A 24,127-nucleotide genomic window follows, 5' to 3' on the forward strand; every position below is an offset into this window, starting at 1 on the left:
GCAGCCTTGTGCCTACTGTTATACACTCAAATTTGGAGTCTGATATCCTGGACTTGGATTGCTACTGACTAGTGATAACATGCAAAACAATTCACCTAGTTCTTTGAAGCCTCAGTTTCAAAATGCTAGTAATAATTACAATTCTCTCAGATGTTCATTGTGATGATTAACTGAAAAGTGTGTGTGTGTGTGTTGGGAGATATGTACAGTGCTTAGCCAGGCACACAATAGTCTCCCTCAAATTTGTAGATGCTATTATTTTTACAAGCTGCATAAAGGAGTGAATTGCAAAGTCATTTATAAAGTGCATGTGCTACAGAATCATCCTATGAATAATAAGGTTTTTGTTCCTTTAATAAAAGGAGATTTTGTTCTGAGTATAAAATAAAGTACTGTTATTTTATCAGCATGTTCGAATTGTCAACAGAAGAGAGTTTTCATCTACTTAACTAATAACTACCTGATATTCACCTTTTGAACGTAATAATAGCAATACAACTTTAGTACTTCAAGTTTACACAGTGTTTCCTTGTACATTATTTTATCTAAACATCATGACTTCTTTGAAAGATAGGCTAGTCCAAAATTTATTTATATTCCATTTCACAGATGAAAAAGCTGAGGTGCAGAGAGGTTAAATAAATTGCCAGGGATTATAGAATCAGTAGGTGATAGATATAGGAGTCAACTCAAACTGAAATCTTTTGACTTGAATTTATTATTCTTTTTTATTTTTACTTTGTACCTTGTATCTCACTAAATTTCAGTACTCTACTTACATTTTTAAAAAGATAAGTAATCTCTCAAATATTTAGCTTTAAAATTAATAAGAATACTCTAATAAACACATGTGTAAAATAATTGTGATGCTTATGATCAAAGTATTAATATCAAGCATGATCTTGCTATTAATAAAAAGAGAAAAAAACAGTTCATGATCTCCATGTGCAAAGATAAAACAACCAAGTCTGCCATCACAAGAAAAACAAACCTTATACTTTCGTTAAAGAAAAGATTCTAACCAAAACAGGAGAGTTTGAAAAGACTTACAAACAGACTTCAAAAGTCTCATAAACAACAGGAGACAATTTTAAACTATATTTTAAACAATTGCTTCATAGAGGTCTTGGAAATAGTAAAAACAGTGGAAGTAGCAAACAGCAATTTCTTTAGCTCTCTTTTCACTGTTGGGTTTTAACATACATTGTCATAAGATGTCTTGATTTCTTTCAATTTGGGAAAGATTCTTTGTACTGGAATACTACAATTATCAACAGCAAAGAAGACATTTTTCTATTGATGATAATAATTTGGGTAATTTACAGTTTCTACACTTATTTTTATAATGCAGTATAGTAAAGAAACATCTAGAGGTATAATGAGGAACCTTAGGCCTTTGTAAATAACTATGGGTTTGACAATGTTGAAACTTCGAGTTTATCAATATAAAGCAAAAAAGGACATCATTCAACTATGATTAAACTCTTCCATTAAACAAAATCAATTAAGAACTATACAATTTTCTAACCCCAGATGATACAACTCCAACAGGAAGAGTAGGTTCCCAATAAGTGGCTTTATTGGAGACCCGTAACATTTTGGAGACTCCTAACTCATAACTTTATTGGAGACTCGTAACATTTGGCTTTATTGGAGACTGGTAAAGAATTTTTCATTGTCTTCAAGGGATGTAAGTTTGGAGCTGCAAGGATGCCCTTACCTTCTGCAAACACTGTTGTCATTTAAAAAAATACTATTTTTTGTTAAATTGAGCCATGGTGACTTGCTTCAATGTTAATAAAGCACAAAACTTATATTTGACTTTCTGTTAGAATGTTAATTCACAGTTGGTCATGGAATTTACTAATAATGAAAACAGTTTCATACAGTTACTAATGATGAAACTAAATTAATCAGCTGAATTAGGATGTGTGGTATACATAAACATGCAGGAAATTAGAAAGCTGTTGTAAGATTAATCATTTTTTAAAGGCAGTGAGAGACATAAAGTATTAAATCTGCTTTTATCTCATAGAACAGGAAAGAAACAGAATTAAGAGAACCAAAAAAATGAGTAACTGGCAAAGGGTCTATTAAGATAAATAATTATCAATTTTAGGGTTCTGAAATAATTTAACTTAATTTTTTCAGTGGTGTCTTTTTCTACATCTGGAATTTTCCATTGACAGATATGGCAGTTTTAATTTGAAGAAAAAAATTACTTGGTCATTTCATTAATTCTGCAAATAAGTGATCCTATAAATTTAGGTGAGTATTGCTATCAGCTCCCCCAAGGCAAATTTTTCTAATAATTACTGCTCAACAACTTTTCCACTTTCCATATGTTTTTCTGGATCATCTTTATCAAATATCTTTCTAACTATTTAAATATAGAGCTGCTAATGGATTTCAGAAGCTTCCTGATTTTTACCCCTGTCAAGTTTAGGGAAACATTTTACCTCTGGACCAAAGTCATCTGAGACAACGTTAGTTTCATATTTGTATCTTTTCCTTTCAAATTATGATGAATAACAGAACTTCATAGATTAGATAAGGAAATACCATGGTGAATCCATGTTGCTTCAGTTCATAAGTTCTGTGGAAACTGGCTTTATTTAATTTGCCAGGGTAATGTAATGAGAACTTCCTCTGGGTCTACCATCCCACCCTAAAATATCCTTGCTTAGTCTTATTGACTCTTTGCCATATTCTACATTGTCGTATTCTTAGTCTCCTTAAACTCATTAAAGTAACTGTTTCCACTTCCCTTAGCAGATAACCCATTTCCTTGGCAAGCCTCTCTGATAAAATTGCTATGTCTTCTTTCCTCTCCAAATCAAAATCTTCATTCATCTCTCTACTACACATTCTGTTCTCCTTCCTGCATTTCTCAGAGGAAGGAGTTCCACTACTTGCCATTGATCTCCAAATCACGCTTATCCTCTTCCGTGTTGTCCATCAATAATCCCTTCTCCTTTGTCTCTTCTTCCTTTGCATTGGCTGTAAGCATTTTCAACAGGCCGTCTTTCAATATTGCCTAATTATTTAGTTTTTAGCCTCCTCTCTCCTTCATTGCCAAACTTCTCAAATGAGTATTCCTCACTGTCTCCCATTTTTAGACTTCTAATTGACTCAAATTCTTTTCATTACAGCTATTCTCCTTCCACTATAGTTTACTAAAACTGTCTTTGCAAACATTTTCAGTGACCTAATTGTAAATCTAATCACCTCATAGTAGACATATTCCTACATGCCTTCATGAGACATTTAATACTGTCGACCACATCCAATCCCTACACTTAAAACTCTTTCTCTCCCTCACTCTCTCTCTCTCTCTCTCCCTCTTTCTATCATTTCTTTGCTTCAGGGATTCTTGACTCACTTGAGTCTCACATAACATCTCTCGTTGCTCCTTCCCTGCCTTTTATTTGCTTTTGGGGGTAGGTTCCACCTTTGCCTATATCTATTTACCTTTTCCATATTTCCATTCATTTCCATGGATTCAACAGAGTACTGGTTCTTAACTCAACTCAAAAGACTGTTGTGATGACTAAATGCATAATGTATTTAAAACAATGGCTGTATTCCGTGGTCCTATAAACCCCCAAAATGTGAATCTGCTGCCTCTAGCTCCCCTCACCATCTTGATCCAATATTCTTCTGAATATGAATGATACCTGGTTTGCCCATAAAGTTCTTTAATTTTTCCTTAGGAAATTAGACTTCAGGAATAAGGCTGGTTGTAGATGAGGTAACATGAAATGCTAATTTCCTTAAGAAAATTCAAATTGAAAGTTGGTAAATTCAGTGGTTGGAATAAAAAAAAACAAAGAATGAAAGCAACATAAAAATATAGTTCAGTCTACAATTAAATGTGCCAGTTCTTTTTTATATATAATACAATCATGCAGAAAAGCTTTTAAAATATGTACAGCTGTGTATGAAAATTAGTCTGTCAATTGAATATTTACTGTAGCTTCTGAATAATTCATTTTGTCTGGTTTAATTAAATAATTAAAAAAGCATATGGGCTTCTGCTAAAGGAGAACACATTGTTAGAAGGTAATCTATTTATTCCTCTTTATTTCCTTTTACTGTACATTTTTTGTAGTTTTCTAATTTTAAGCAGTAACAAAAATATTCTGCGAGAAATAAAGACTTGATTGTATTTTCTCTGTCTAAATAATCTGGACTCACTTTTTTAGGACAATGGCCTGGAAAATGTATTCAGTGTTAACAATACAATCTGCCCTTGCAAGGCTATTCAAAGAGGCATAAAATGACAGCAAATTTTCATTATGTATATATATTTATTTACAATATTGTTTTGATTCTTTCATTTATATCTATATTTCCCACTACTAAAAGAACATAAGAAATGCCAGACTGTTCAAGTTCAAGTTCTCTGTGCAAGTTCTGTATTTTGCAACACTAGCCCTTTCTTTCAAGAAACAGTAGTGATTCTTACAAATCTGAACTATAAACACAGTACCTTGGTTAGGATATATATTTTTTCATCTTTAAATTTTATACACTGGTCTGCAAACTTAAAAATCTGGTTATATTTCTTCCCTTTTAAAAACCCTTCACTGACCCATCATTGTCTACAGGACGAAGCCCAGGCTCTAGGCATCCCTAACTCAGATTTGCCTTTCTCTGCAGCCTCATCCCCATCTCTACTACTGCCTGCTTCCCTTTTCTTCCTCCACCTCCAGCTGACAGGTTCTTTGTAGTCACCCTTCAAATTCTAGGTAAATTTTTTGCTCTAGGAAGATTTAAAAATTTTTTTCCAGCTTTATTGAGATATAATTGACAAATAACATGTGTAAGTTTAAGGTATACAATGTGAATATTTGATATATGTATATATTATGAAATGATTACCACTATAAGGTTAACTAACATACCTATTACCTCACATAGTTACCATTAGTTTTTTTTAAATTTAATTTATTTTTTTTATACAGCAGGTTCTTATTAGTTATCTATTTTATACATATTAGTGTATATATGTCAATCCCAATCTCCCAATTCATCCCCATCCCCATGGTTACTATTTGTGTGTGTGTGTGGTGAGAACATTTATGACCTACTGTCTTAGTAAATTTCAAGTATACTATACAGTGTTGTTAACTATAGTGCACATACTGTACATCAGATCCCCTAATTTTATTCATTTTATAACAGAAAGTTTATATTCTTTGACAAACATCTCCCCATTTCCCGCACACCCCAGCCTCTGGCAACCAATCTACTCTGTTTCTGTGTGTTTGACATTTTTAGAATCTGTATATAAATAAGATCATACAGTATTTGTCTTTCTTTGTCTAACTTATTTCACTTAGTCTAATGCCCTCAAAGTTCATCCTCATCCATGTTGTTGCAAATTGCAGAAATTTTCTAGGAAGATTTTTGTAACACCATCTGCTTTTCCTCATTCATGCCCATACAATTAATTACTCTCCTTTGTAATACTACTAAAGTTTGTACTTTCATTTTCACTTTAGTCTTATTGTATTGTAATTACTTTTTATTGTGATAAAAGGTATATAATATAAAATTTACCATTTTAACCATTTTAAGTGTACAGCTAAGAGGCAATAAGTACGTTCACATTGTTATGCAACCATCACTGCCATTCAACTTCAGAAATTTTCACATCTTCCCAAACTGAAATTCTGTATCCTTTAAATAATAACTCCTTATTATAGTTACTTTTTACCATGTTTATCTTCCATAACAGACTTGAGAGAATTGTTGCTTTATTAATATCTTAGTTTATCAATATATTTATACCCAGTACTTAATGCAATGACTGGCAAACAGAAAATGCTCAATAAATGTCTGTTTAATTGATGCATCATTATCAAAATCACATATCAGATGACTATGTCAGCTAGCCATATCAGATTGCCAACTTTCCAGCTCTACTCCACCCAACCCCACAGTTCACAAAAAGAAAAAAAAAAGAACATACTTTCAGTGGATTTCACTTTACCAAAACCAAAACCAAAACCAAAACCAAAAAACAAAACACTACAAAACAAAAACAAAACTACACCTTCAGAGCTTTCTCATTTCATAAAGTATAAATTCCAAATTCTGAGCTTTGCATTCAGAGTTCTCTAGGATCTGCATCCTATCAACTCTCTACACTCCTATATCTTTTCATACCCTAATTCTTACCAATACAATATCATCCATTATCCCTAAAACAGGCAATTTTAGGTTTCCTTAATCATACTGTTTGCTCAGCTTGAAATGTTTCTCCACAGTTTTGAAGCCAAATCATTGTTTTCCTTCAAGGGTGAAGCCTTCTTTGATACTTTGGTTTAGAATGAATACCTTTCTCTCTGCTCTTTTGCACTTTGTTTGGGTCTCTATTTTATGTTAATTTAGTTCTGTACTAAATTACATCTTACTTATATGTTTATATGTTTGTCTCCATCACTGGAGTGCAAATTATATAAACATTTGCATAATGCTTTATTAATTATTTTATTTTTTTCTATTTCCTCCTGTCAGGAACTCACAGAATTTTCTGCACATAGTAGTTGCTCGATAATTATATTTTGAAATAACAACTTAATTTAATAATATGATCAGTGTATTGCTGTTTATTGAGCATGCCTCAGGTTGTTCAAGCTATCTATTAAGGGGATAGCCAAGGAATAATGTGAAAACACCAGGTAGAATGAACTCTATACAATGCAATCTGACAAATATATATTGATCACAAGGTTTATATCACTGTACTGAGTGAAATAAGCACAAATGAGCAAGACATAGCCCTCTTTCTCAGGGAACTAGGCTTAGACAGGTATATAATTAACTCTAATACTTGTTGAACAGTCATAATAAATGCTGAAGCAATGAGATTAAGCAATTTAAACTAAGAAGCAATGACTGTTGGCAAGAAATCATAAAAGATTTCATTGAAAAGGTGATGTCTGAACTTGAGTTTAAATGGGAAAGTATGATTTCAGTGGGTGAATTGGGGTTGTGGAGACATTCCAAGAGAGACATTAGCATAAGTAAGATTTAGAGTCAGGAAGAATGTTGGCTGCTTTCAAAAACAGTGAATACTATAACTTAACAAGAACTTAGAATGACTCAGAGTAGTAGGGGTAATAGGAATTAAGGGTGATTTTTAGGTTAGGACCAGTGAAGAGGTGCTCAATAGTATATTACAGGTCTAGTAGTAGATACCATTATATTTTAACATATATAAATATGTAAATTATATTATTATGTTAGTAGTATATTAATATGGCATATGTTACATTATATTACATGTCTGAAAATATTATGAAAAATAATCAATATGATTGGAGCTTTGCTTAGCTGTTTTAACCCTGAAGAATTATATAGCAGAAAACATACTGTAACATCCCAGTTGAGAATAATGAAGATCTGAACTACAGTAGTTTTAATGTATATAGAAAAAGCTGAGAGTAAATGGATGTAGGGTAGACTGTGGACATAGTTAAATGCATGGATTGGAATCACCTGAATACATAGAGCTAAGATAAATTCAAAGATAACCACATTTTCAAGTAGGAGAGAACAGTGGTACATTAAGAGAAATAACCTCTCTGGGCTCACTTGTAAAACAATAGTAGTACCTAACTTCCAGTATCATTTTGCTGATATATGTGCACTTAGACTAGAGCCAAGAGATTTAAAGCACTCGGTAAATATTAGCTATCGTTATTATTAATTTATCAATAGAATAATCTAATATGGAAAATGGCATCTGACTCTAAAATATCTTTATTATTTCATTTCTTTATAAGTATAATGAAAATTTATTAAAAAAATCAAACACTACAGAAATATATAGTACATATTTGCAAATACCAAAGACAACTAATAATAACAGTTTGGTATTTATACCCAAAATTTATTTTTCCTAGTCCTATAATAATGTGTTATTATTACTTGTAATTGTGCAAAATTGGGAGCATTCTCTGCAGCTTCTTCCTTTGTGTATAGTAGAACATTTTGGATCTTTTCAGAACAGAACATATAGTTATCTCATATTCTTTTTAAGAAGACTGATTATTTCACTGCATTAATGTACCATAGAGAACCTAAGGGGACACAAGGAAAAATTAAGTGGAGATCCAGGCCCATTAGCACATATGGTGCCTTTGTGTAAACTAGAAAAATTGGTCCCTATAAGTGGTTACAGTCCCTTTAGTGCATGTCTTCATTATCAAACCCTAAGCTGGTTTTTAATCCTTGATTAACCCCTGCTGAACACGTGTGTCAGAGAACAATTTATACAAACATTAGCAAAGCAAAGTCCTGTGGAGATGCCAAACCAATGTTTACAATCTTTTGTGGAGCTCAGAAAAGAGCATGGACTTTGAGCTATAGATTTGGTTTCTTTTTCACCAGAGTCATCATTGAAACCTTGGATGGATGAGAAATGGATGAAGTCTTCATGGGAGAGACTATATAAAGAAAAGTGTTAAAGGGTGATAACTCCAAAACCATCTGTGAGAATGGGAAATTCATTGCTGAAGTTTAAATTGTTGAACCTAGGACAAACAAAAGCCTATAGAAGCTCATTTAATTGGCCTAGCTTATTTTAAAAAACTAGGGAGTTTGTAACAACAAGATTTTTAGCATGGTTGAAAATGTTTATTTGTTTATGTGTGAAATGTAAATGTAAATATTACTTTGTTAAGAATCTCTTGGTAAGACTTATAATTAATGACACTGGCCTCCCACTTCCTTAATTATTTAAAAGTAGGAAGTTATTACTAAATAGTTTTAGTAACAATAATACCCCCATTTGCATTCCTGGAATAAACTCCTGAAAAAGGTAGCCTTGTAAATTATCTGAGAGAGGGAGAGAGAGACAGAGGCAGAGAGACAGAGAGAGCGAGATGGGGCTATTTTAGTGCCCTATATACATTTAATTTGAGATCTATTTATCTATCACCTATTCACCTATCTATATCTTATCTGATGACCCAAGTTCATTTGTAGACAAATAACCAAAGAAGTAAAATATTCTAAGGAAAAAACAACTCTTTAAATCCCATGGATGATTATAAAATACTTTCTTAGAGTTATGAATGAGAGCAAAAGAGTGGATTCAATGATGCTACTAAACATGGGAACGATGCTTCATTTGTAACATTTTCTAAATTTAACAGATATTTGACATGTTTTCCAGTTTTGGAGCTGTGTTTTACTTCTCAAAAGGCCCAGCATTCTGACTGCAGTCTTTCTAAATCCCCACCTCACTAGCTCTCATATCACTAGCTCATGATAATTCTCCTTTCATCTCTTAGTGACAGATCTGAATCACCAGAAATCAGAAAGCATGACTCTGGCAACTAGTTTTAACAGGTCTTGTTCAGTGGCATATACCAAATGTAATTTATTTTTTGTGACAGTTTTAATAAAAGTGACGTGAAACACAAGGGATATAAGGTTAGCGATATTGCACCTCAAAAGAGGAGAAAGTTTGGTATGTTACCTCCTGATTAGCAGCAGCTAGTTCTTCTTCCAGTGCAGAGACTCTTTCTAAAGAAACCCTCAGTCGCTCCCTTACCTAGAAGAAAAACCAAAATATGTGCAGTAATGTACATCCCATACATATTAAACTGTGCTGAATCCATTAACATTATCAGAGACAGTCACATTTGAAAAAGTATTGAAGTATATATAGCCTTAAGTGCTCAGGAATACTATGACTACATTGTCACCTCATAGTATGACTGTATTAAGGGATTTTTCTTGTAAGCAAGTCCTTCTAGTGTTTCGTGACAGAGTTTACAATGGGGTTGAAGATCAACCCCTCTTGTTCTGAATTGATTCATAGTAAGTGGAGGCAAAGTTCAAAAGTTTATTATGAATTCATCTGAAAAACAGTCAATGATTAAGTATAAGATATAGGCAAAAAACTTTCTACTTCTTTAAAATAATAACTATGTTTTCCTTTGACATTTAGTACAAAATAATTTGTCTAAAAGCAAAGGATTCTTAGAAGCTGAAAAATGTTGTCCATTGCTCATGAAATTAATTTTGTATTAGTTTGAGGTCTACATTGTTATTGAGGGATTGGAAAGTATATATCTACTCTGGAATTCCTAAATACTTTTCAGATACCAAAGGTTAAACCATTATATTTTATAGAACTAAAGACTGCACATTTAGTTTGAAAGTAATGATTTCCAAATGTTTCATACACAAATGAAACTCAGAGACGTGTTTCTTTGATCCTTGCTTTCTTAGAACTTCTAAAATTGTTTTAGTTATTATATGTTCAGATCTATAGATATGCTCCATATTAAATTTGTCAAAAGTAGAAAAGTTCAGAGAAAGAAATTTGGTTAAACTAAAATAAATGACTACAGCAATTTAATTTTCCTTAAAAAAAAAAAAAACAAAGTTTATAGCTTCAATTCAATATGGAATTCATGGTGAGTTTTAGATTATTTATGAATTAACATTGATTTACCATGGGAATATAACAGTGTGCATTTTAATTATAGAAATAAAGTATTTAAATGAACATTCATTTTAGTAATTTATTAATGGTATATTTTAATTAATGGTCTTTTTCTTTTTTTAGCAAGATTTAACTGGGAATATAAGTTAAACACACAAAATATCTAAAAACCTAGATACATAGTAATTTTAAAGTTGAAGTTACAAAATTATTTTCTAGTTAGCAAACAAACAAAAAACAAGTGATAGCCTATGAATCTAGAATCTAATTAGAAATTTTTAAAAATCTCAATTATTTTAGTAATGTATAATGATAACTGAAATATATTCAGGTGACTGGGTGTACTTAACCCCTGAAATACATCTTGAATAAGAAAGAATTAATGCCTGACTGGAATTTTAATATTAATTTTACTTAGTTAGGTTCAAATTCTCTGAAAATTAGTAATACATATATAAATGGACATTTCATATCAAAGATAATCACAGAGGATCCTTCATGATATTTAAATACGCCAGATGGGCTGCCAGGTACCAGTGCTGTTACACAAATATCCAATTGTTCATAAAAATGCATAAAACTAATGCTGATTCATAACTGAACAAGAGCTTCTTAGAAGGAAAGCTTTAATGATTTGACTTGGGGAATACTTTTTTCATGAGTGCTTGGATAGATGCAAACAAAGCAAACATCCCAAAGGCATGAAAATGAGGATTGCTGATATGTGGAATGCAGATATCAACAAATATCTTAGTAGATGTCCTTGTTATTTAATAGGGATGATTGTAAAGTTTTATGTCCACTTCCTAAAATAGCAGGTATAAAATATGGGTATTCTGATAAAAATCTAAGAATCCTAGTTGATGAGAACAGCAATATGAAACAGTCTAAATACAAATTAATCTCAACATATGCAACATAATCAGATCACATTTAGACTGCAATAAAGAGGTTAAGGCACTATATTTAAAGACATACTGAGGCATTGGGATGTTCCTAAAAGAGTCATGCAAGCCACATAAGGAGCAGTTGAAACCAGTCTATACTGCGGGTTAAATGTCTTCCTTTCTTTGTTAAACTGAAAATCACAGAAATTGTTCCAAACTGTTTCAAATTTACCACAAGTTAAGCATGTATATTCTTATTATATTGAGCCTTCGAGCAGTAAAAATTATCAAGCTTTTCAAACAATATGAAAAATCACCCCTCAATACATTTATAACAGCATTTGCAACTTGAAATTATATTATATACAAAGTAATGAACCTAAAACTCTCTTCACAAGAAAATAAAAACAATTGCTGAATATATTTTGAATTCATGTTATAAATGTAAAAATTGATGTTATAAATATTAATACATTTATGATATGAATGCTTTATTCACATTTATATGAGAATGAAGTATTCTCTCTGTATTTATTTCTTGGGTAAGACTCAAATGAATGAAACATATTTGCTTCCTCTTGCACTAATCTCTGCTAAACTTGGTAAAGGAAAAAGAAAGGGAGGATCCAAAGGAGTAACCTTTCTAGAGTATAAAGGAATCTAACGTTTTATCTTGTCTATATAACTGGAACTCCACTGGTAATAAGAAAAAATAGTATTTCTGACAAGGCTTTCAGCTTTTTGCACTGCTCTGAACACAGCACCAGCAGAATGCCATAATATCCTTATTTTTCTTGTTGAATTTGGTGTTCTTTTGAAGTTATCTAGACAAGAAAAAACTATAGTTTTAATTTTTTCCTAAATATAAGTATACAGTTGATGGCCTTGGCTATATACTTTACTTTTTCTAGTTTTTTGCTATTTAATTACATTCAATTAATCTATTGTCCACATAGTCTTTAAGATATATTGATTGCTTATTTATAGAGCTATAGTATAACCTCCTAAATATATTTATGTACATCTAGAATTTTTGATTTCTAATTTCATCTGTTACACTTATTTTCTTCATAGTGGTATGAAAAAATAAAGAGAAAAAAATTTTCCCCAAAAAAAGATGTTTCAAGAGAAATGTTATCCCTGAGGATTAAAATAAGTCCCTAAGAATGAAGAGTATGTTGCAGGATAAAGAAGGACTTGGGTGGAAAAGCATACATTTCAAATTTAAATTAAGGTATGGCAGGGGTTTATTTTGGAATTATCAATCCTGCAACAGAAAGCATCGTGAGGGAATCTTAGACCAGACATTTAAATCCAGTTTGGGCACTGTGATATTAGATCACAGGAATATATGTGGAGTGTATGTAACATGTGTTTTGGTTACATTTCCCATGCATACCCAGTATATCTTTTTAAAAAATACTCAGTGATATCTGAGTGATTGAAAAACACATGTATACTTCTCATTTCCTCCAGCCCACAGAATTGGTAAACATGTTGGAGACTTATGTCAAAATCACTGCTGGTCTTAGATAATTGTGTAAATTCTACCCTACAACTCAGTGGATATGTAAATAAGGACATCAATAAGAAGACTGCCAGTCATTGTAACTGTCCACAGCTATGCTCAATCTTTTGTATTTTATTTATCTCTTCCTGTGTTCTAAACCTTCTGTGGTAAAGTTGGTAGTTTCTTGCGCTCGATATGATTAATTGCATCTTCTTCTGATATTCCACATATGTTTTAACATAATATCCATAGCACTTAAAATAGAATATTGTAATTACTTGTTCATATGTCTGTCTCCTTACCTCTCCTGATCTACACAAGAAGCTGTGAGCTATTCTTAGGGGAATTGTTTATGAAGGTGCTTAGGCACATATTAACCCCTTAAGAACTAAATGAATGTTAATTTAAATAAGCATGTGAATCAACTGTGATAACAATATCTTCACTTAGTTTGAAATTTTTGTCAAATGCTGAAATTTATCATTAACAATAACATTCATTAACATTTACTGAGCATTTGCCATATGCTAAGTACTGGCTAGGAGCTTTGCATGTCAGACAATGCTATTAGGTAGGTATTATTATTCTCTTCATTCAAAAGAAGAGAAAACAGACTAAGAGAAATTAAGGTACTTGTCCAAGTCTGTCTAACTCCAAAGCCCAAGATCATAATATTTTTCCTTCAGGCTGTTAGGTATTACTTAGTCGATAATCAGTTCTGTTGCCCCGAACTCACCAATGTCCAGGGCACATTTGGTGAGTTACTAAACCCTATTACAATTCCTAGGGTCACAGTATGAAATACTTCATTTAGTCATGCTAAGTTCACTGAACATCTATATACTAAATTACTTTTAGATCCTAAATTGTACTACAACCATTTTCTTCTTAAATGTACTCACACCCATTAGGTTATTTGTCCTAAATGCTGTTTATTGCCTTCTATTCATTTTTTCATAAAAGCATCCCTCACCTAAGTGATGTGGGAGCACATCTAGGGAACATCTCAAATCACTCATTCTCAAGTCCCTCATTCAAGTCACTCAAAACTGTTAAGTTTTCTCTGAACAGGCCATGTTCTTTTCAAAGCTCTGGGTTAGTTCACATATTGATCATATTGCTTACAGTATGTTTACTTGTCTGCTTAAAAAACCCTTACACAGTCTAATACCCAGACCAAATTTCACCCCCTCTGTGAAGACATTCTTGACTTTCTCATCACTTCTTCAGGAAAAATTAGTCACAACTTTTCCTGTGACTCCATATCACATCGTATATATCTCTTCTTACCACTCCCTCTTATTGACATGTGAACTCCAGAACTATGAACTCATTTGTAAAGAAAATGTCTTATTTATCTTTGTGTGCTAAATATATGCCAAGGAGTCTGACACATAATAGATATTCTATAAATGTAAAGTCTTGCAAATTCTTAATAATGCAGTTTTGTAATAAGAAATGAAATATAATATGAAAGTAAACATTAAATATATTAAATTATTATTTGACATTTGATATTAGTTGATATTATATTCATCAGGGATTTTTATATAATATCCATTTCTGTTTTACTCAAAATTATTCATAAACTAGTTGCCTCTCATACTAAAATTAAAAATAAGATACACTTCCTTCTTAATAATCTAGAAGAGAGAACTATAGATATGCTATGCACACACTCCACATAAATCCCCTGCTCTAAGAACATCTGAAAGACTGATGATAAAAATATATATGTATATAAATATTAAATAGAGCAAAAAGTGTATGCTCAAAACCTATATATAACTGAGTAATAATCCTTAGTTTGGATTTTAATGCTCAGAACTTGTCAGATACTTTACAATGAAGTGCCCCAATTCCCACTGTACAAAATCCTAAAGCCTCATTAATTTAAAAAAATTCATTCTTTGAAATTTTACAGAATTGAAATGATGTCATAAGCCTTACTAATATCCAAAGAATATTATCATCATATTGGCTTATTAATGTCCATAGAGCTTATTTGAGTAACAGCTAAGAGAAACTTACAGTTACTTTAAAAAAGACCTAAAGCAAATTTTTCTACTAATACCTTATGCTGTTACCCGCAGAAACTCTTAAAAATGTGTGTTCAGAACTAAGATATTAGAAACCCCCAAAATAAAATTGTATGCTTCTAATATGAATCTCTAAAGGTTAAAGTATTTCCAATTTACACTTCAAGATATGTTTTATTGTCAGTTAATAGTCTCCTATGTTGGCATCTATAGCCACGCACTTCAGAGGGGGTAGGGAGGATAGAGACTGTGGGGTTGGGAGAGAATGAGAGAGAGAGAGGGAGAAACAGAAAGGTTAAATGACAATATTAAATTTCAAATGGCCATCTGGACTAGGACTCTCATGTGCCGTAATAGAAGTCTCGATAAACCATAGATTCAGACGTATTAAAAAAAGAAAATGGTTATGAATAATATAATGAATGATGAATAATAAATAATGAATGAATAATGAATAATACCAATATACATGTAATAGTCAGGGTGCGTTTTTTTTTTCAGTGATTTTTCCTGTAGTTCAGACGTGTTCCTCTGAACTGACTGACTTCAGCAGCCAGTAAGAGTCATGGATGAAGACAAGGAGCTTGATGCTGATGACAAAAGCACAGTTAAGCCTGAAATCTTTTGTCAATACTATACCTTTTTTTCCAGTAGTTTTTTAAAAATAATTCAGCTTTATTGAAGTATAATTGACATAAAATTGTAACAATCCTTTCACAATACTATACCTTTTCATCCAAGGCCTTGTGGTGCTCAAATAAAGATTTCAGCGCCTTGAGAACCTCAACTTCGCTGGACACTCCCGAGGGGGACTGGGCTTGTCGCTTCACCACCGTCATTCTTAGTGACCTTTCATGTCGTGACACAAGGCACTCCAAATGCTCCAGTAACAGCTATTGGGTTTAACAGAAAATGCAATTATCTTATGGATACAAGTCACTAATACATACAGATGATTTCCATTTTAGATTTCAGATTTATATAGTATCTAACGATAACCTCAGATTATACTATAGATAGCATCAATGAAGCACAAATCTGAGTTCATAAACCAGGGTTCATAAAGTATATTAAAAGTAAATTGCATTTCTATCAAGTAACAATTTACTGAATTTAAAATATAATGTGAATTATATGCATTCTTTTAGAAGATTTAATAATTTCAGTTTAAATTGAGGAGAACTAGAACACACCATAATATGTTCCAATAGGATAATGACTGAAGAACATTGAACAAAGCATGATGATTTTGTTAGAGAATAGAACTGAAAGTCAAAATTAATTTCACTTATATCTGATCATTTAAATTTTTTAAATTGAAGGAAATGAGTATAATCACCATGTTGCTTTAAATGTGATTATAGTTATAATCATAGGTTGTTATAGCAATTATAGTGGTAACACTAATGATTTTATTCACAATTAAATTCTTAGATTACATAATAGAAAAATATATGCAGCCAACTGGAATATAGTAACTGAGACCAGCAATAGTCATTTTGAGAAAAGAGGTTAAGGACATAATTTTTAAACTGTCTACTCTAGAACCTACATTCACCAGTCAGTGTCTGGTGCCATGATAGAGACTAGGGGAAAGTCCAGTGAACAATGTTTCATTCTGGTTCCAGACTCTATGCTCTAACTCTTCCCAGATAAATTTTGCTTTTAAATGTTCTGTGAATTGGAGTTTCACCTTCATTTTATTTTATAAGTCAGTTCTGCAACTAAAAGCAAAGATATATGAAAAGAAAATAAAAAACTGTTATCAGTTATTAAAATTTTACTAGTGAAGAATAATATATGACTAGTAAGGAGGAGAGATTTTCAGAAGGCTAGTGAAAAGCATAGGCTAACAAATGATGTCTAGGCAAAATAAGCAGGAGTTACTGAAACAATAAAGTAAAAAGCAGATATAAGATACTGAGGTGGAAAGAAGTAAAGAAAAACTATTTTCTTTCAAGATTTTTCCTAAAGCTTATACTGTAAAGAAAATTTTTGTTTTTAACAATGCTACTGTTAATTTCAGTGTCACATATTAGTATCACATTTCTTAGTTCTTTATGGGTTAATTTTGCTATATTCACTGTCACTAATTATGGTTCAATGTGTCAGAAAATTTTGCCTGTTATTAACAGAAAAAACCCCACACATATCTGAGATCCTAAAGGTATATAGATCAGTCGGCCAGAGTCATATGTAAGCATCAAAATAATATTAAAAGTTCTTCAATATGAAGATGATACAATTAATATTTTCCAAGAGCTTTTCTTTTATTTACCAATCTCTGATTATATTCATGGTATTCTACTCTCTTGATTTCTATAGATACATGTGTGCATTGGTTAAATCCAAGCTGTTTCACATAGGTTATAGAGATTTGCCTATTTCTCCAACTTTATCTGCTGTTAGTCTTTCTCTGGCAAACTCTGCTCTAACCATGCCAGCCTACTTTCAGTTCCTCAGTCTTCCAAGCCTTTGCACGTGCTGTACCCTCTGCCTGAAATACTGTCCTTTGGCTCCTTAGTTGGTCAGCTCTTTCTCACCTTTAAGTCTCAGTTTAAATATCACCCTCTCAATAAAGCATTTGCCCACTACTCTAGGTAAAGCATTTGTAGGTTTCTCTCTTCCAAGTCTTCATAACTCTCTATTTCATTCTCTTGCTTCATTTCTTCATATAATGTGTGTAATTTCTTAAAAATAGTTTTACTAAATTTCATTCTATTTCCTCATTGAAATATAAGTTCCATGCGGATAGGCACCATGTCTGTCTTGATCTTTTCTGTATTTGAGTATTGGCTCAGTTCCTGGCATTTATGCATATGTAAAAATATTTATTGAATGAATAGAAAAAAATGATAAATTAGGTAAATTTCCCAGTGTACATTCTGGCCTATATCAAAGCTAAATCTGCAGCCATGGTTAATTGGCATTATTTCCTAAAAGCTTAAGCTAATTAACACAGTTTATATATATATATGTATGTATGTTTTAGGTAGATGATATACTTACAAAGAAACAAGACATAATACAAGAAAACTGGTTTCTCTGTAAATTAGAGATGTCTTCATCTATACAGTAATTTAATAACTATTTGAGCTTCTAATATTGCATGGGAGTAGGTAGGATACAAAATTGTATAAGATATAATCTGTACCCTTTAGGCAAGAAACACAATATGAGTATTATATTGAAGCTATAAAGAACATCTGTTATTGGAGATTATCTAAATCTTTCAATCACACTCTTTACATTTGGCAAATTTCTCACAATGTTAATCCCACCTTCTCAACATAGAGTGCAAAAAACTACAGTTCTCAGTGTTTGGTGCCACAGAGGTTCTATTAATTACACACATGCAAGAAATGAGTGGTATAAATAAGTTATAAGCCATATAAATAAGTTGGTGAAGGTATCTAGTTTGCTCAATGGGAGGTGGAATCATGATTTTGCACAGAAAAGGAGACAAAATCTGTTTACCAGCTTTGCAGTGAAGTTCTAAATTTTTTTCCTGAAAGGTTAGGCTACAGATTGTTTTGGGTAAGAATTTCTTAATTACTGTTAAAAATCACTGTCGTCTACTTAAACTAGCTAGAGAGTGAATTCTGTTATATGCAAGTAAGAATGCTATGACAGTACATCAGGTCATACTGACTGCTACCTTTCATTGTAACAGTCATCTGCCATACCCTGGTCATTGTTCCTTGAATGTCTTAGCAACTAGATTATTGTCATTTTTCCAGTGTTACCCCGGTTGTAATTCTTGGTGATTTTTATAACTCATTTAAATATATGAGTGATAACTCATTTAAATATATGAGTGATAACTCATTTAAATATATGAGTGATAACTCATTTAAATAGATGAGTTATAACTCATTTAAATATATGAGTTATAACTCATTTAAATATATGAGTTAAATATGCTGATTTCTCCAGCATATTGGTATCTAAATTTCTAGACTTTGTGTACTCCAATGGTCTCAATTTCCCCCCTATTTCAGTAACTCACAATTATGGTTTCATGAGAGATTCTACTGTTATCAATAAATGCGACTAATTTCAGTTTTTATTATACAACTCACAAATCATTAGTTTAGTTCAGTTATTTAAATGCTCAAACTCTAAAAATACTTGCACCTCCAATCTCTTTATCGTAGGAATTTATTACTACTTCTCACCATACTCTTGCCTTCACTTTCTCTTACCCATCTTAAAATTTATAGTTCAGTCTTTAAAATCAATCTTTTCCATGTTCCTACAACTTCCAGAATCTAACCACTTGCCACTGCACCCACTTGCCACCTGGGCCCAATACCCATTATCTCCCACAAATTATTATAGTAGCTTCTTAACTGGTCCTCCTGCTTTCATCCTTCCATCAGGTTATTCTCAAAACACTATTTAAGTTAAAATGGAAGCCAGGTCATTCATACCTCTGCTCAAATCCTCACGGTCTTCTCATCTGGCTCAAGTAAAAGCCAAAGTCCTTAAAAGTACCAAAGGGATCTCAATTCTCTGAACTCATCTCCTATTCTTCTTGCTCACTCCAGTCTAGCTGATTTGGTTTCCTTGTAGCGTTGTTTTGTTTTGTTGTTTTAACATTATCAGACATCCATGCTATTACATCAGGGCCTTTGTGCTTGCTGTTTTTTTCGGCCTAAAACACTCTCTTTCAGACATATGCATGCCCATCTCATTCCACTGTCTCTTTCGTGGTTTTCGTCAAATCTCACCTTTCAACAAGGCTTTCCCTAGTCACCCTCTGTACGAAATATCTCCTTTCCAGTTTGTTTCTCCCCCTTGGCATTTGTCTATATCTAATTCACTATTTACTTTATACACTTATCTTGTTTAAGTCTGTCTCCCAAAACATAATGTAAGGCCCATGAGGAAATGAAGTGTTTTTATTTACTTTTTTCCTATTTTGTCCATTGCTGTATCTCTCAGTGCCTAGAAGATTGGCATAGTAGATGCTTATAAATTTTTGGTTGAATGAATAAATGAACCCTGATTAAAACAGTAGTTTTTAACAGCTATGGCTATAAGTAACAACTCTTCAGACAAATGGGAATATGGGATATCTGACCCAGACAGATTTGACAAAGTAATAAGTAGATTAACGTCAAAAAAGGGGCATTGTCTCCCGTGGTTCACGGATAGCTGCTTAAGTGACCACCTGAGTTATCCTGAAATGGGCTGTCTCTGACAGTAAGGCTTTGATGGACTGAGTCATATGTACAAAAGACCATTCTGAAGGGCAGGAAGAGTATAAGGACAATGAGGTGAGCTGGGTGCTTTGAGTTGCACTGAAGAGTTTAAAGAAAGAAAATGACAAGCATAAGGTTTTAAATTTTAGGTCAAGGCTCAGAGAACTCAACAGTTGCTATGGCTGCTCATAACAGCCTCTTATTGAGGTCCCAAGACATAACGGAAAAAAGATAAAGAGCCTGATCTAGGAGAGGTCATTGAACTACAATATATGATGAATCCAGAGCCTTGCCAGGTGTCTTATTTGGAAATGTTGGCACTACTATGAAAATAAAAAGTACCACCAAGAATTAGAGAAAGGAAATTTAGAAAGTTTCAGATGAATTTGATTTACTTTATCCACCAAATTCCAATGGGTCGCCCTGCTTCACTGATAAGTGTCATCTTATTTGTCTTGACAACCATGTATGACTCAATCATTAAGTAGGTGCCTGGCAAAACATAGCCTATGTTCCCCCCTCTTGAATCTGGTTGGGCCTGTGACTCTTTTGATCAACCTGTGTTGTATGGTGACGGTGACAATTTGTGACTTTTGAGTCTAGGTCCTAAGAGGCAATGCAGTTTCCATCTAGTTCACTGGAGTACTTGTTCTTAGGTCCCAGAGCCACCACACAAAAACTCACTACTCTGAGACCACTGTGCCACAGAGGTCATATGGAGGTTCTCAGATATAAAGTCCCAGTTAAATCTGTCTGTCCTTCAGTCACTCCAGCCCAGGTGCTAGACACAAGAGCAAATGAGTTATCTCACAAGTAGATCTTTCAGCCTCCAGATATTTGAGTCACCACCTGAAAATCATATGCTAAAGCTGGTCCCTACTATCTTGTGAGAGAGGATAATTTTCAGAAATCTTGTGAGCTGGTAGTTAAGCACAGTTATTGTTGAAGCTTAAATTATGTAAGCTTATGATTTAATAAAATGTTTTTAAAAGATAGTGAATGCTCAAAATATATCACTTCCTAATTATCTTACTATATTATACTATTACTCATGCCTATAGGGTTGTTTACTTCAATGGTATTTGATAGCAGAAAATACTATATAATGGTTCACTACTGTGCATCTTTTCCCAACTCTGCATTTAGTGACATGTTGGAAGTTTGAAAACAGCCACCGTGGGAGTATTAACACCACAGAAATTAACAAACAGTATATATCAGTGCTTTTTGCTTTTTCTGATAAAAATAAATCATCTACCAGTCACTAGCCATCAAGTCATCCCAGCTGAGAGCCCAAACCTTATGGAGCAGAGAAGGGCTGTCACCACTGTGTCCTTTCTGAATCCCTGACCCATAGAACTGTGTGTATAGTAAAATATTGTTTGTGCCATTAAATTTGGGGGTAGTTTATCATAAAGCAATAGATAATCAGAAAATCTTCCCTAAAGGGACCTGTGACCATGTAGCATGGTAACAGCTAAGGAAAATAGAATACAAAACTGTTTTGGCTATTAGCTCTAAACTAGGACTATATCTTTGGTACCCACTGGTATAAACGCATTCAATAATCTGGTAGACAAAATGATTCATCCTCTGGGTATTGACTTATTTCTTTGGCCACCACAGCATTTGCTCAATGGGCATAAAATAGTGACCATGGTTTCTGGGATAGAAGTTATTCATTGAGACAAAATGGGCCTCTCATCATTAAGGTTGATAGGGTTACCACACCAGCTGAATAGCCAATTTACTTGCTGTAGCCATCAACCTTGAAGTCCTCACATGGTGCAATATACCTAGAAACAAACTACTCATCTTGAATCAAGCAGATTACATCAAACCCCTTCCATCAGGGAGGCAGCTGTCTTTTGCTACTATAATAAAAACTTTTTCTGGATATGGATTTGCCTTATCTAATGGCTCTGCCTCTACCAGCAAGACCATCTTATTAGATTTTTGCTTAAAATCCTGTTATCATACACAATATTACTTCTGCCCCAAAAAACTCATCTTACAGTGAAAGGGCTAATGCAATTGACTGATGCTCCCAGCCCTGTTTTCACCATGCTATCACATCGTTCAGAAGCAGATGATCCTAAAGAAAGGTTAAGTGACCCAAGGAAGACTCTATTTTAATTTAAATTGAGAGGTAACACATTGATAGGTTGGGATGCTATCATCCTGGAATTAGTATACACTCAGAATTAGTGATGGAAGTAAGGTTCAGTTTCTCTCAGTTTCAGACCCAATATATATGGGTATAGACCCAGGTCCAGGAATCAAGGTTTAGAATTGGAATTTATATTTGCCAATAGGACTTTGTAACCAGTTGGAGAAAATAGGATCTTTCTATTTTTATTGTATCATACACATAGTATATATTATTTTCCCATTTTCTTGTTATATTTTTACCCTTTTACTCTATTTTATATTGGTTATGTTGATTCTGATGGACATTTAAAGTAGTCCATAGGTTACAGAATATTAAGATAAGATTGTGATTTAATGAGAGTAAGACTGTACACACTGAAGAACCCCATGAAGCTGGATGAAGCTGGATGCAGTTAACTAGAGGTTATGAACCTTCTTTTTTGATAAAGGGTGATTTTATTTTTGTTTAAGAAGTCTATTTGTATTGTTGGGTAGATACATATCAGTATTGCTGCTATTTAGAATTTTAATATGAAAAAAGGTATGATAAAATCTGGGTGGTAGTGCAGACTGCCATTTCGGGTTGCCCCAAATCTTTTGAATATACCCTCCATGTTTGCTAGGTCTCCACGTTCTGAATGCCATCTTCCCCCAGTAGGATTCAAGGAACACTTCTCAGGCATGTTTACCACCAGGTGGCAGACATGTGACTTAAGAGCCGGCCAGCCAGAGCTCCCAGCACAGGACAGATTCTGCGGGGATCCAGATGAGGAAACATTCTGGGCAGGGGGCATCGATTTTGCTGGCACAGGTATTAGCAGACGCTGCATGTTTCTGGGACTTGGGGTGTAAAATAAACTTAAAAAGCTAAGAAACATGGTCCTAGAAATTGTGCCTGGAAGTTCAGTTTAGAGATTTCTTATATGCTTTAATTAATGCCTTCTTGATTAAAATAGCAAACTGTGTTGTTTTGTGCAATTAGGAACTCTCATCCATATAACAATAAAACCAATTGTGTTTTTATTCATATAAAACAGACTCCTTAAGGGCTTAAAAATTTATTCTGAATACTCCTCGATGCCTAGGAAAATATTCTATATAATATATGCTTAGTACTTGTTGAATTGAACTAATAATGAATGTATATTATGTATATTGGAGAATGTGGCCAAAAATGTCCTAATCTAGCATGTTTCTATAGCTTTAAACTTCAAGTGAAAATAAAAATAAAAAGGAACTTACCTAAGATGCCACTAACAGTCTACTACTTTGTACACCTTCGCTGGGAGCCAAACTTTAATCGAATGTTTCATAAATCTTGCAGAAGGCACTCTCTTTGGTACACTCAAAGGACAGCAGGGACCATGTGAGTGGCCATTCACCTATGTTGGAATTCACTTTAAATGACCACAGCCTATATATGTATACACACAAACATATAATATTGTATATGCATATACACATACTGCCTCACTGGGAATTTTTAAGCTAAATTTCTAAAACTATAAATCTTTCCATTAGATATGAGTTCAACATAACCTTGTGTGCAATTATTTTCAAACACATACGGCTTTCAAGTAGAAATGCATTCTGCCCTGTAAATTAATTTGGCCTCTGTAATATGGTCACATAACACAATACTAACATCTGAAAATGAAAACCTTCAAATTGATTGCTTTCATGGTCAGTCCACTCAGCATCCTTTACTCTCAAGTATGCTTTAGATAACCTATGTGTCTTCTTATGTATGTGTTTGAGTCCCACATTGAAATAGCTGTTGGGAGGGTATATGTCCTATCTTATTCACTCTTGTATCAGTCATATCTTGTTGTAGCACTTTCATAAATATATATACATGAATC

The 24,127-nt window shown here is 33.1% G+C and overlaps 1 protein-coding gene across 4 annotated transcripts in view; it reads right to left on the minus strand.

The window, feature by feature from the left end:
* PPFIA2 (PPFI scaffold protein A2) overlaps positions 1 to 24,127 on the minus strand; it is a 473,386-nt gene that overhangs the window by 167,272 nt on the left and 281,987 nt on the right. For all 4 annotated transcript variants that reach the window (XM_027107099.1, XM_027107100.1, XM_027107097.1 and 1 more), the window contains exons 5-6: positions 15,636 to 15,800; positions 9,497 to 9,571 (exon numbers count right to left, since the gene is read on the minus strand). In XM_027107099.1, coding sequence (XP_026962900.1) covers positions 9,497 to 9,571; positions 15,636 to 15,800 — 240 coding nt within the window. The remainder of the gene's footprint in view (positions 1 to 9,496; positions 9,572 to 15,635; positions 15,801 to 24,127) is intronic.

This window comes from Aethalodelphis obliquidens, unplaced genomic scaffold, assembly GCF_003676395.1.
Source record: "Aethalodelphis obliquidens isolate GAN/ISIS:26980383/991018 unplaced genomic scaffold, ASM367639v1 scaffold8, whole genome shotgun sequence".
NCBI lineage: Eukaryota > Metazoa > Chordata > Mammalia > Artiodactyla > Delphinidae > Aethalodelphis > Aethalodelphis obliquidens.